The following is a 14,279-nucleotide window of genomic DNA, read 5'->3' on the forward strand; positions in this document are numbered from 1 at the left end:
TTAGCACAGTTGCTTCACTGCTCCAGCGTCCCAGGTTCGATTCCCGGCTTGGATCACTGTCTGTGTGGAGTCTGCACGTTCTCCCAAATTTAAGGATTTGAGTTTAGTGTCAGAAGGTAGAGTTGGTGCAGATGGTCAGCGACGATCTGATTGAATGGCGGAGCGGGCTTGAAGGACAAAATGGCCGACACCAGCTCCGATTTCTTATATTCTTACGAGTATGCGCCCTAACAAAACTTAGCGCAATAGGAGAAGGTTGAAAGCTTCTTTTTAAAGAAGGTAGTTTCTCACCTCCACAGGCTTTACCTGAGTTTAGCTGTGATCTACTGTTTCAATCAAGAAATTTAATTAACATTCCAGTAAACATCAAACTGCTCTTGGATTATGCTAAGATGACGGTGTTATGTGGGACAGGAAAGACCCAGCAGAGCGGAGACCCAAAGCAATTAATTTACATCCACGTTCTTTAATAATTCATTGGGAGACGCCATGATGGGAAAATACCTTCACTTGACAAGTTAATCTTTCACTCACTGATTTCCTTTTAATTTATGCAAAATAATAAAGCTTTTTATTTTTATTTCTGCATTCCGTAACTTAAAGATATCAAGGAAATGAGTTAAAGTATTTTGAGAATTGATGTGTTTTAACAAATATCTTTAATTAAAATGAATTCCTGTCAGGAAAAAAGATTATTCAATTTTTACTGTTAAACTTACTACATAGAATGTACAGCGCAGAAGCAGGATTTTCACCTGAACCAGTCCAATGTTCGTGCTCCTCAAGTCTTCTCATGCCTCTCTTCATCTCACCCTCGTATCAGTATCTTTATTGTCACAAGTAGGCCGACATTAACTCTGCAATGAAGTTACTGTGAAAAGCCCCTAGTCACCACATTCCAGCGCCTGTTCGGGTACACAGAAGGAGAATTCAGAATGTCCAGATTACTGAACAGCGCGTCTTTCGGGACACTGGGGGAATGTGAAAACTCCACATCAGACTGATCCAAGAATGGAATTTGACCCGGGTCCCTGGCACTGTGCCACCCACAAATGGCAGTATAGTTTCAAGTCAGGATGGTGTGATCTGTTTACCTGCTGCACTGCTTGGAAGTGTGCTGGTGATGGGCTCGATTGAGGCATTCAAGAGGGCATGAGTTGATTATTTATGTAGAAACAATGTGAAAGGTTGCGGGGAAAAGGCAAGAGAAATTGCACTGAGTCACAATGCTTATTTAGGGAGCCAGTGCCGAACGGGTGGGCTGAATGGTCTCCTTCTGCATGTTAACAATTCTGTGATCTAGCTTCCCCTTAAATTAATCAATGGATACAAGTTTTGTGTCTCGTTTGCCGAACTTCGTCGCCAGCATCGACAACATTAGCAGTTTGTAAAGTCAGACAGATGTGCAGCTCGTGGAAAAAAAATTAACACTATGCTTTAGAATCTCAAAACCAAGCTAATGAGAGATTCAAACTTGGCAAAACACAAACTCCAGACAGTGGTTGCTAAATTTTCCGATGAGACAAAGGTATGTAGGATAACAAGTTGTGAAGGGGACATAAGGAGGCTACACAGGGATATCAATAAGTTGAGTAAGCGGGCAGAGATCTGGCCAATGGCATATAAAGTGGGAAAATGTGAAATTGTCCATTTTGTCAGGAAGAGTAAAAGAATTAGTCTATTAACTTTTGAGAGATTGCAGAGCGCTGAGATGCAGAGGGATCTGGGTGTCCTAGTGCACAAATCTCAAATGGTTAGTGTGCAGGCACAGCAATCAGGAAAACTAATAGAATGTTATTGTTTATTGTGAGGGGAATTGAATACAAAAGTAGGGAAGTTACGCTTCAGTTATAGTGTATTGGTGAGACCACATCTGGAATACTGTGTACAGTATTGGCCTCTATTTAAGAAAGGATGTAAAAGTGTTGGAAGCAGTACAGGGAAGCTTTATTAGACTAATACCTGGAATGGGGGGCTTGTCATCTAAGGAAAGATTGAACAGGCTAGGTTTGTATCAGCTGGAGTTTAGAAGAGTAAGAGGTGACTTTATGAAAATACAAGCTCCTGAGGGGCCTTGATCTGGTGGAATGTGGAGAGAATGTTTCCTCTTGTGGGAGAATCTAGCACTGGAAGTCACTGTTTAAGTCGCTCCTGTATGCTTCACCCGACGCCTGTGTCTATATATTTACATTGTGCATTTTGTGTTTACCCTATCATGTATTTTCTTTTCATGTACGAAATGATCTGTCTGAGCTGTACGCAGAACAATACCCTTTACTGTACCTTGGTACACATGACAATAATCCAATCCAATGTCTTGCTGCAACTCTACTGAGCATTGGTGAGCTGACTCAACTTCGAGTACCTTGTACACTTTCTGTCACCGTACTGAGGGACATCCGGGCATTGCAAGCAGTGCGGAGAAGCTTCATGAGGCTGATTACTGGGATAAGGAACTTGACTAATGGGGAAAGGTTGAGCAGGCTGGGCCTATACCCACTGGAGTTTAGAAAAATGAGAGGTGATCTTATTGAGACATAAGATTCTGAGGGGGCTTGTTAGGGTGGATGCTGAGAGGGGATCTAGGACTACTGGGGGGGGGGTAGGGGACACAGTTTTAAAATAAGGGCTCTACCGTTTAAGGTGGAGATCAGGAGGAATTTCTTCTCAGGTCAGTGTTTGAAATTTTCTTCCCCTGCAAGCGGTGGAGGCTGAATGGGTCATTGATTATGTCCAAGGCTGCGTTCGACAAATTTCCAATTGACAAGGGAGTCGAGGATTAAAGGAGGGTGGGGGGACAGGCAGGAAAGTAGAGTCAAGGTGACAAACCAATCAGCCATGATCATACTGAATGGTGGAGCGGGCAGAAGGGGCCGAATGGCCTCCTCCTGCACCTGTTTCCTAAGCTCTTAGTCTGAGCTCACTTCTGTATGTCGTCCCTGCTGCCGTCAAAAACGGAGCGAGTGCAAATTACAAAAGGGACGTGTAACGAATGAGATGTCAGTCTTCCCGACCTGAGCCTGTTAGGGCAGCGAGAAGCTGCATCATCAAAGTCCGGTCTGTCCCAATTTTGACCCCGTGTGAGAATCGCGTTGGGTTGTCTGGTCTCAGTAGCATTCGGACCGCTAACCCTCCCAAGTTAGGCAGAGGGAAAACACTCAGGATTTTGTGTGTAAATTGCTATCTCGTGACCATCCTTGGTTGTTTTTGCAGGAGCCTGAATGTGGATGAAGCGGGTTAAGTTTAGGAGTAGGTCCATCAACAGTACTGCCATGGTCAAATAGCTTGCCCACTGCCATAGGTGTGAAGAAGGACCCCCATGGAACCCCCTCAGCAGGGAGTTGATTTTTTTCATGAAAAGTTGGAAATACATGAAATATAAGTGCAAGAAAATAGTTTAAAATCTGGTAGGAAGTACATGGTATATTTTGAGATGATTTCCTCATTGATTGAAATGTAGTTTCGACTCGCACGGTGGGCGGAATCTTGTAATTTCTCCAGCTGCACAGACTAGTTTTCCAGAGAATCCTTTGAATCCCTACATGCAGAAGGAGGCCATTCGCCCCATCCAAGTCTGCACCGACCCTCCTGAAAGAGCACCCTACCTAGGCCCACTGCCCCGCCCTATCCCTGTAACAGCACCCAACCGTCCCAACTTTAAAAAATTTTTTTAGAATAAATTTAGCATTACCTAATTTTTTTTTCCAATTCAAGGGCAATTTAGCATGCCCAATTCACCTACCCTGCACATCCTTGGGTTGTGAGGGGTGAAACCCACGCAGACACTGGGCGAATGTGCAAACTCCACGCGGCCAGTGACCCAGGGCCGGTATTCAAACCCGGGTCCTCAGCGCCGCAGCCCCAGTGCTAACCACTGCACCACATGCCGCCCCAACTGCCACAGCCTTTGACGCTCAGGGGACATTTGAGCAGGGCTAATCCACCTAACCACATCTTTGGACTGTGGGATGAAACCGGAGCACCCGGAGGAACCAACACAGTCAGAGGGAGAATGCGCAAATTCCACACAGTCACCCCCGTCCAGAACCGAATCTGGGTCCCTGGCGCTGTGAGGCAGCAGTGCTAACTGCCACTCCAGATCTTGTGCCTTTCTGAGTGTGTGTGGTTTGTGCCGACACCTTGGCAGGGCAGAGCCTGATAGAGGCGGCAAGGCCGGCTCCACACAGATCGAGCGCCATATTTAAAGGACGCCCCGTTCAGCACAAAAACTGAACGGCCCCAGTCTTCCCCAACCATAAATATTAGGAACCCCCATCACAAAAATCGCTCCCCTGAATCGCAGCAGTAGCCACGGGGCTCTCGCCCCACAGAACAGCATTATGGGGGGGCACCCCCCTCCCCCATTGCAGGCATCGGGTGTCTCCCACCACCCGTTGCAAGCTCGGGGCCACCGCCCAATCCCCCCCCCCTCTCCCTCCTCACAGGTATAAGCCCTCCGCAGCATACGTAAGGGCTGGGGCACTGCCCAGGGATGTCCCTTCCCTGGTGGCTTGTGTCCTCCGACTGAGCCTTCTTTTTCAAAACCTCAAGGTTTGAATATTTAGTGGGGAGGGGGGGGGGGGCGGAATCATGCGAAGGGGCTGGTTACTTATATGAAAATGCGTGTAAAATCATTAAAATTAGGTTAATCGCGCTTGCGAGCGTGAACCTCGTGACGTCACCTGCAGTGGGTGTGGAAAATCCGAAAACGTGATTCTCTCCGGATTTTCCTCCCGCGTCGGCGATTCGCGGACCGCTAATGCGGGCTCAAAATCGCCCCCAGTATCTGCTACCTGCAAGTTATTCGCACAGCAGCTCTTGATTCGGAGAGAAACTTGCAAATCCGCACTTGGGAGGTAACCTTATCCAAGCAGTATTGTGAAATGTTTATGAACTAACACGACTTTCTGATCCGCAGTCTGTGGATACTCTAAATGGGGAAAAAAAAAGACTTGGTTCAGTGTATTTTACATAAAGAGCAGTCCTTTGTTGTGACATACTTCTACCGAGAAGAAGAACTACATCAACCTTCAGAAACCAGAATGATCATCGCTACCACACATTCATTAAACGAATGTAAACTTTCGACATGACGAGACCATTGCAGAGATGCCTGCATTTGTGGGCCTCTCATGCCCTCTTCTGTGCAATGATGCAATCTGCAACACCAGTTTACTTACTGCCCAGAAGGCAGAATGATTTCGGAGTGTTTACGGCTATATTGTGCTAATTAAGATGACGGTGCAGGTTAACGGGCATCCATCAAAGATGGAGCTCGATACAGACGCCGACGTTTCCATTGTGGGCAAGCAGACCTTCGATAAGATAAAATCGGGGCTACGACACTTTGGACCTGAGAGACGCTGACGTTAGGCTAGCAACTTGTACGGTCCAAACATGTGCAGGTTAGGTGGGTTGGCCATGATTAATTGCCCCTCAGTGTCCAACGGTTAGGGGGGGTTACAGGGATGGGACGGCGGAGTGGGCCTGGGTAGGTTGCCCGTTCACAGGGTTGGGGCAGACTTGATGGGCTACATGGCCTCCTCCTGCACTGTAGGTATTCTGTGATTCTGTTCTATGATTCTAGGTGAGCCGTTGGCCATTGCGGGGACAACCATGACCTCAGTTGTTTACGTAACTGGTCAGTGCGCCTTCCATTAATTGTGGTCAAGGGACTTGGCCCCAGCTTGCTAGGCCATGATTGGCTAAAGCGCCTGCAGCTGGTGTGGGAACAGATGTTTCAGATGGGGCCCCGGGCCTCTGAAGTATTAGGGAAATATCCCAACGTTTTTCAACCCGGGTTGGGAAAAATGAAAGGAACCGTGGCAAAGACCCACGTCGATCCGGATGCCCACCGCAGATACTTCAGAACTTGCCCAGTTCGCTACGCTCTGTTGACAAGAGTGGAAGCCGAAATTAGCAGGCTCGAGGGCTGAGGGATCATCAGAACGGTGCACTTTGCCGACAGGCCGGAGCCAGTGGTTCCAGTTCTCAAACCAGATAAATTAGTCGGGCTGTGTGGGGACTAGTTAACCAGGCTTCCTTTCTAAAACGCTGCCCCGATGACCTTCATATAGAATCTCAATGCAAAGTTGGCCGGTGGACCCTAATTACCAAGCTTGATATGAGCAATGTGCATTTACAATTGGAATTGGACCCGGCCTGCCGCAAATATGTCGTCATCAACACTCATCGAGGCCGGTACGAATATACCAGGCTGCCTTTGGCGGGTCATTGGCCTGCATCACATTTCAGCGGGTGGTATAAAATATATGACGATTACTGCGATTAGCTGTATATTTGGATGACGTGCTGGTCACAGGAGCGACCGAGCAGGAGCATTTGAGTAATTTGGACAAAGAACTCTGTCGATTTTCGTAAACAGGTGTTGGCCTGCGGAGAGGGAAGTGTGTTTTCCGTGCAAGGGAAGTGGTGTATCTGGGCTACCGGGTGGACCAAGAGGGATCACACCCGGTTGCAGAAAACGTTCGGGCCATTCAACAGGCCCCTACCCTTACAAATGCCACGGAGCTAAGGTCTTTTCTGGGGTTGTTGAGCTATTATAGTATGTTCATCCCCAGCCTCGCGATAATGTTAGCCCCCTTGCATATCTTCTTGAAAAAAGAATCCGGAATGGGCGTGGAAAAGGCTGCAGGAAGAAGCTTTCTGACATGGAAAGACTTCTTCCGGGTTATAGACACGCTACGATCCCACCAAACCTCTGATCGTCACGTGCGATGCATCACCATACGGCATTGGCGCTGTTTTATCAGATCAAATGCAAGGTAGAAGAGAGAGGCCGATCGCTTTTGCCTCCCGGACATTGGCAATTGGCAAGCGCAACTACGTGCAAATCGAAGAAGGTCTGGCAGTCATGTTCGCCGTAAACAAGTTCCATCAGTACATGTACGGTCGAAGATTCACAATTATTGCGGATCCCAAGCCGCTCCTCTGTCTTTTTAAAGAAGACGAGGCTATCCCGGCCATCGCTTCTGGATGATCTAACATTGGGCCTTCCTGCTGGCTGCCTGCGAGTACACATTTGAGCATCGCCCTGGCACCCAGATCATGAACGCGGATGCGTTGAACTGACTGCCCTTGCCGGCTTTTCCGCCTTCTCCTCCTCCCAGGACAGACGAGGTTGTGGCCACGCTCAACTCCATGAACTCCTTACCGGTGACAGCATCCCAAATCCGAGAGTGCTCTCAGACCGACCCGACCCAGTTCTATCGGAAGTTCGGCACGTAGTCCAATACGGGGGGAGGGGGGGTCAACATAGACGTTTCCCAGGTGAATTGAGGGCATTCGCGGCAAAGATGTCTGTGCTCAGTGTAGAGGACGGCATCTTCTTGTGGGAAATGTGCATCGTGGTCCCAGAAAAAGAGCCAGGACTTGATCTTGCGCGATCTACATAATGGAACACCCAGGGATAATGAAAATGCTAACCAGGAGCTGTGTTTGCTGGCCGGGCCTGCACGCTGACATTGATAAAGTAGCCCTGATGTGCGCTGTATATCAGGAGCATCAGAAGCTTCCACCAGCTGCACCCCTCCATCCGTGGGAATGGCCGGGACGACTGTGGACGGGGTTGCTTGCCAGCTCTGCGGGAGCATTTCAAGGCTCAATGTTTTTCATCCTCAGCGTGCCCACTCAGAATGAATGGCGGTTCATAGGATGATGGCTACCACTTCCAGCACGACCATAGAAAAGTTGTGTCTGATTTTCAGCAATCATGGCATACCTGAGATGTTGGTCACTGATAATGGTACAACCTTCACAAGTGAAAAGCTCTCCGGTTTCTTGGAGGATAACAGGGTGCGTCACATTTGTACGGCCCGGTGTCACCCAGCCTCAAATTGACTGGCAGAAAGGGCGCTTCAAATGTGGATTCAAAAAGCAAACGCCATGGTCGATTGAGATGTGGCTGTCTCGGTTGTTGTTTTGCTACAGGACAACTCCACATGCTGTGACGGAAGTAGTGCCAGTTGAATTGCTCATGGGTTAGGGGCTTTGCGCTTGTCTTATCTTAGTCTTCCCTGATATAGGTGGGAAAGCGTGCCACAGCAAGGAGCTGCAAAGACATTGTCCCGTTCGATGAAAGCCGCCCAGATCATCCCTACCAAATGATTCAGTCTATGTCAGAAACTTTGTAGAAAGTGCCCAGTGGACCTCTGGGACAACAGTTTGCCAGGCAGGGCCTGTCCCTTATCAAGTACAAGATCGAATCATGCGGAAACACCTCGATCATATTTGGTCCTGTAGCCACTTCCCGACTTAAAATGGAGGTCCGCAAAGACTGCAGGGAAATTCAGCCAGCACGGGCTGATTTAGCACACTGGGCTAAATAGCTGGCTTTTAATGCAGACCAAGGCAGGCCAGCAGCACAGTTCAATTCCCGCACCAGCCTCCCCGAACAGGCGCCGGAATGTGGCGAGTAGGGGCTTTACACAGTAACTTCATTTGAAGCCTACTTGTGACAATAAGCGATTTTCATTTTCATTTCATTTTCACAGGCAAAAACTAGCAAGTGCAGAAATCCTGTGTATTAGAACTTGCAAAAGCCCAGACAGCACTGAAACCAGCAGCCATCTGCATACTAATGAGCGATCCCCGGGAACAATCGAAACATTTAAGGTGAATAAGGCCAAGCCAGACTCCTCGGCGCCAGCAGGAGCCAAGACAAAGGAAGGCCAACGGACACTCGGGGACCACCCAGCAATCAGGGAACAACTCCAGTAATGGAGAAATCGATCCAAGTGATCAAAACGTAGTCCAATCACTTGGAACCAGGTACAGGGTCTGCCCAAAGGGGCGGGAAGCCATTGGGGGACTATAAAATAGAGTCCCCAAGTTCAAATCGTCCTTCTTGGCAGGGTCACTCAGCAACTCGAATCAACCCTTGAGAATGAACTGTCTAAGCTGCCGCATCAACCAAGTAAGTCTCCAGTCAACGCACGCTACGAGATAGGCGCTCCTAGATACCAGTCCATACCAGCTTTTGAATCCTGCAGACTCCGATCGAACGAAAGGCCATTTGTTCCCCTGACCTGGTGGGCCAATTCCGAAGCTAAGTATAGGCCTTTTAGTGATAGAGAATAGTCTAGAAAGTAGAGTTTATGCATGAGTAGTGATTTACTGTGTATTATAAATGTGTTTTGATTTGAATCGTAATAATTGGTGTTGAGTTATTGATCAGTACTTGAACTTGAACCTCATGGTGGTATCATAAAGATACCTGGTGATTCTAGAGCAAAGGTTATAGAAACAGAGCAAGTTAAGTAAAGATACAACGAATTAAGAGCCAACCAAAGTTAGCAACAGTCCAGACAGCCAGTTCTTCGCTAAGTTCCTCAAGAGAGGAAAGCTATTGTCAAAACACATCCAATGCCCGAGGAGGCCGCAGCATTACCGCTAGGGGGTCAAGACGGCGAAACGAGAGAGGGCCTGGAAAGCGACTCAGACATGGAAAGGCAAGAATCGGGGACGCCGATGGGATGGAAACGGGTCAGCAGCCTCAGCCAGTGAATCCACCATGATGATCAAATCGTAAGTGGTGTTTGCTTTCCAGGGACACAACGCCAGATCCAGATACGTAGATGTATGATGCACAGCTGAATGCGAAGAGAATCCAATGTCCTCCTACTCTGCAATCGTCCGAGGAATCTTCAGACTTTGGGGGTGGAGGGAGGGTTCTTAAAACGAGCACAAGGCTTACCGAGTTGGCGAATCCGTCTCTCGTGAGCCTCGCAGAATACGAGCTCCCCATATCACTTGGGGGTTGAGATCAATGTAAAGTCGGGCAGAATGTGTACTGACCAGACAGACCCGCAGTGACCTGATTATCGTGTAAATATTGTTGCACATAATAAAATACACTCTGTTTGAAGCAACTCGGTCCGGACCCATTTGTGGGCTCCAAAAACTTCATTGGCTGCAAAGCACTTCGGGACGTTGTGAAGTCCGTGAAAGGCGCTATATGAATGCAAGTCTTTTTTCAAAAGCTTTTCCAGCTGGAAGAACTCAAATGGGCCTCCCTCATCTGTAATTATCCTGTCATCTTTGATAAATTACCATGGTGGATAATTAAAAATATCCCGTTAGCTATTAGCTGACGTTATTCAAACATATCGTTTAAAGGGGGTGGGGTGTGAGGAGGGGGGGTATAACATAAGCCATTACAAATGTAAATGAATCTGACTTGTTATTCTTGGTGAGAGAGTTCTGGAATAACAGAACATTTTGAAGTGCGCAGTGCAGAAAAATAATGGTGACCGCTGTAATGACAGCGAGGGCTGATTTTTATTGAAACAGAATGACCTGTGTTGAAGAAGTAAGAAGCCTCGTAACACCAGGTTAAAGTCCAGCAGGTTTATTTGCAATCCCAAGCTTTCAGAGCGTGGCCCCTTCACCCAATGAAGGAGCGACTTTAACCTGGTGTTTGTGGGACTTCTTACCGTGCCCACCCCAGTCCAACGCCGGCATTTCCACCTCGTGTGTTAAATAAGACCTTAAGTTTGAGCATTATTTTTTTTAGCATGAGAAAAGACTCGGACTGAAATGTAACAATGCAGCAGAGTTCCTGAGAGATGCAGAGACTGGGAAGCATGTCTGCACGTTCAACCCCTGCTGCTCGCGGGTGTTCTGTTCCCACGAACTCTCGCAAACTAAAATCGCAAACGGTGAACCTGCGCAGGTGTAACGTTGGCGTTTGCACGGTGCGCGGTTTGGATGCAGGAAAGGTGAGAGTTTAACCTTCTAAAGTTGAAGTTTTGGGACTGTGATCCACAATGACATGTGCGACCACATTCGCGCAGGTAAACATTTGCAATGGGGCGGGTGGGGTGGCGAACGGCGGGTGTTGACTGTAATTACGTTCTGGCCAAATTTAATGTTGGGTAGAGGTTGTAATGATATGTAGACCTATAACCAATGGGGAATCAGAACTGGACATGTAACCATGGGTAATCAGAAAATCCAGCTGTGGCATCACCACTAGAGGGCATTACACAACCACTATAAAACACAACACACAGGCTCTCCGCCTCACCCAGCAGAGACTGGAGGAACAACAGGCGTGCAGCATAGATCTCAATCACGCCACCACATGTGGCAGAGGTACAGTTTGTACAACTAGTCAAGTTTACTGTGTCACTAGAGTTAGATCAGTAGGGTGTCGAACTCAACTGATAGCTTTGTCGTTACTAAACAAATACTTTCAATTTACTTCGAGGACTGGAGTATCGTTCAACATTGTCTACGGTTAGTAGCGACTTGTGTTACTCAAATAACATAACAATATAGAGGTAACAAAGGTCTGCACTGAACACGGCTACACGACAACCCTTCTCACAAGGATGGCCAGCTGACCAGGAGAAAAGCACTGACAACTGCAGTTGGCTGGACAGTTGGTTTGTGATGCGGAGCAAGGTGCCAGAGCAAGCGCAGGTTCAATCCCTGTACCGCCTGAGGTGTGGTGATCCTCAGCATAAATCGCCACCAGTCAGCTCTTCCCCTCAAAGGGTAAAATGGTGAACGGCCATCTGGGGCCCCGGCGACTTTATTTACATTACTTTCCAGGCTGGGGAGCCTCCATGTTTTTGTTAATCCAAGGTCTGCTCAGTAGTATGCGCAGTTATTTTAAAATTATTTATCAGTAAGACATAATAACATCCTGTGGATATTCATGAAATCTTGCATAATAAGTGAAGCTGTGCACATCACATGGATAATCTGTATTCCTATCAGCGTGCCACACTTGAAGTAAATAAATTAGTTATTCTTTCTCTGATCAGTCAAGCAGAAGAATAAAAATCAGTTCATGCTTAGCATGTCAGTTAATGAAAGAGTTCTTTCATGTCTGCCCAGAAAAGTCTTCCGCAGTCCAGTTTCCCAAATTTGCACCGGGAGGTGCGGAATGGGGGCGATGAGGCCGCTCGAGTTGGAAACGTGTCGGAGAGCCTGAAGACCAGTTGCACGACTAGTTGCTAACTTTGCACAGGGCCTGCCCGTGGTAGGATCGGCCTCCGGAGATCACCTCCACGCAAGCTAGGGGAGTAAAAGCATCATCCCACTGACTGCTGCTGGCCCGTCAATCCCTTGCACATCCTGAAAGCACCATGGAGAAGGTCGTTTACCTGCCTTATCGGCCCTTTCGAAATGTCAGTGGCACTGTGCAGTCAGGCAACACCCTGATATGCGGTGGCGTGACAAAATTGCAGAATACGCAACTTGACTTGTTGGGAAAGTCCGGTTTGTCTCCCCTCTTCGTACCTGTTGACCTTCACATGACAGTTGAGTGTTCTGAAGACAGCTCCGGGCTATAGAGAGACCTGGTGGAAAATAAGTCTGTAAATTGAACTACTATATTAAAACTAATGGTAACATATGTCACATTCGCTAAAGAATGTTCCTTACTTTTATTAATTTACTTTAATGTGAGTAGGAAGATTAATTTCAAATGTTGAAAAGAAATACATTATTTGTTTAATATTCTCTCTTTCAGATTAATACAACAGAGTTTAATTTTGTGTCTGAGCATTTGTAAATAGCTGAAAAATTGTAGCCCAGGAGCCGGTGCTTCTGCTGCAGCTGTCTAATCGAATACCATTTTAAGAACCACGGGATTCCTGCAGTGCAGAAGGAGGCCATTCGGCCCATCGAGTCTGTTCCATTGCAGCTGTCTAATCGAATCCCATTTTATACAACCAGAGAATTCCTACAGCGCAGAAGGAGGCCATTCGGCCCACAGGGTCTGCACCGGCCCTCCGGAAGAGCATCCTACCCAGGCCTACTCCCCCGCCCTATCCCGGTAACCCCATAATCCCACCTAAACTGCGCATCACTGGATACTAAGGGGCAAATTATCATGGCCAATCTGCTAACCTGCACATCGTTGCATTGTGGGGGGAAACCGGAGCACCCAGAGGAAACCCACGCAGACTCGGGGAGAAAGTGCAAATTCCACGCAGACAGTCACCTGAGGCTGGAATTGAACCTGGGTCCCTGGCGCTGTGAGGCAGCAGTGCTAATCACCGTGCCACCCCTGTTTCATTTCATATTGTGCTTCAGATAGTTATGATCCATTATAAATTTGAATATTCTCACCAATACAATAACGGAAGTAGTTTTTATCATTGGCAGTAGAGATTATAGATGGTGAAATCCAAATGATATATGTCACAAAGAGTCATCCGGACTCCAAACGTTAGCTCTGGCTGAGAGACACATGCTGTCAGACCTGCTGACATTGTTTTTGTTAAACTGGCAGTCCTAAAAGTTGGATCAGTTTAAAAGTTGGATCAGTTGTCTTATTAACCTGCAAATCTTGAAGTTCTAGTTTCAGCACTCTTCATTTGAACCCACAGGGGCATCCCAATGTTTGCGCATTTCAGCACATCACAGTTTCTGTCCAGGTGTCTTTTGCACCCTCTCCGAAGCCTTGGCATCTTTTCCCAAATTGGTGCCTGGAATTGGACATAATGGTAGGGGCTACGGGGCTAGGGCTGGGATTGGGCCTAGGTAGGATGCTCTTTCGGAGGGCTAGTATCTACCCGATGGGCTGAATGGCCTCCTGCATTGTAGGGATTCTGTGGTTCTATAATACTCTAGCTGAGGGCTCACCAGTGCCTTATACGAATTTCTTCAGTGCAGAAGGAGGCCATTCGGCCCACAGGGTCTGCACCGGCCCTCAACCTTGCCCCTCGCCTGAGGTGTGGTGATCTTCAGCTTAAATAGCCACCAGTCAGCTCCTCCCCCCCCCCCTCATCAAACACCCTCATCATGCAAACGAGGAGAAAGAGTTGGCCATTCAGCCAATTTGAGACTTCTCTGCCATTTAATAAGATTACGACGGTAACATCAAATCTGCGATCCCACCTACCCCTGATAACCTATCACGCTCCCATGCTTACCAAGAATCTATCCAGCTGTGCCTTATAAATATTCAAAAACTGTGCTTCCACCACCTTTTCCAGAAGCGATTTCCAAAGGCACTCCCCCAATACATATCAACAGCCATCTATCTATTCATGCTTGCAAGCCACTGGGTTCATCGAATCATAGAATAAGCAGGAGGCCATTCGGCCCATCGAGTCTGCACCGGTCCTTGGAAAGAGCACCCGACCAAGTCCACTACTCCACCCTATCCCTGTAATCCCACCTAACCTTTTTTGGACACTTACGGGGCAATTTAGCACAGTCAATCCCCCTAACCTGCACATCTTTGGACTGTGGGAGGAAACCGGAGCACCCGGAGGAAACCTACGCACACACGGGGAGAA

General features: G+C 47.7%; 1 protein-coding gene across 3 annotated transcripts in view; it reads left to right on the forward strand.

Moving 5' to 3' along the window:
* Positions 1-14,279, forward strand: part of LOC140404404 (meiotic recombination protein REC114-like) — a 46,449-nt gene that overhangs the window by 12,956 nt on the left and 19,214 nt on the right. Inside the window, exon 1 of one of the 3 annotated variants that reach the window (XM_072492895.1) lies at positions 10,536-10,739. The exons of the other annotated variants lie outside the window; for them this stretch is intronic. Coding sequence (XP_072348996.1) covers positions 10,587-10,739 — 153 coding nt within the window. The 5' untranslated portion in view covers positions 10,536-10,586. Of the gene's footprint in view, positions 1-10,535; positions 10,740-14,279 lie in introns of those variants that run through there. 3 annotated transcript variants of the gene reach the window in all.

This window comes from Scyliorhinus torazame, chromosome 30 (assembly GCF_047496885.1).
Source record: "Scyliorhinus torazame isolate Kashiwa2021f chromosome 30, sScyTor2.1, whole genome shotgun sequence".
Classification (NCBI taxonomy): domain Eukaryota; kingdom Metazoa; phylum Chordata; class Chondrichthyes; order Carcharhiniformes; family Scyliorhinidae; genus Scyliorhinus; species Scyliorhinus torazame.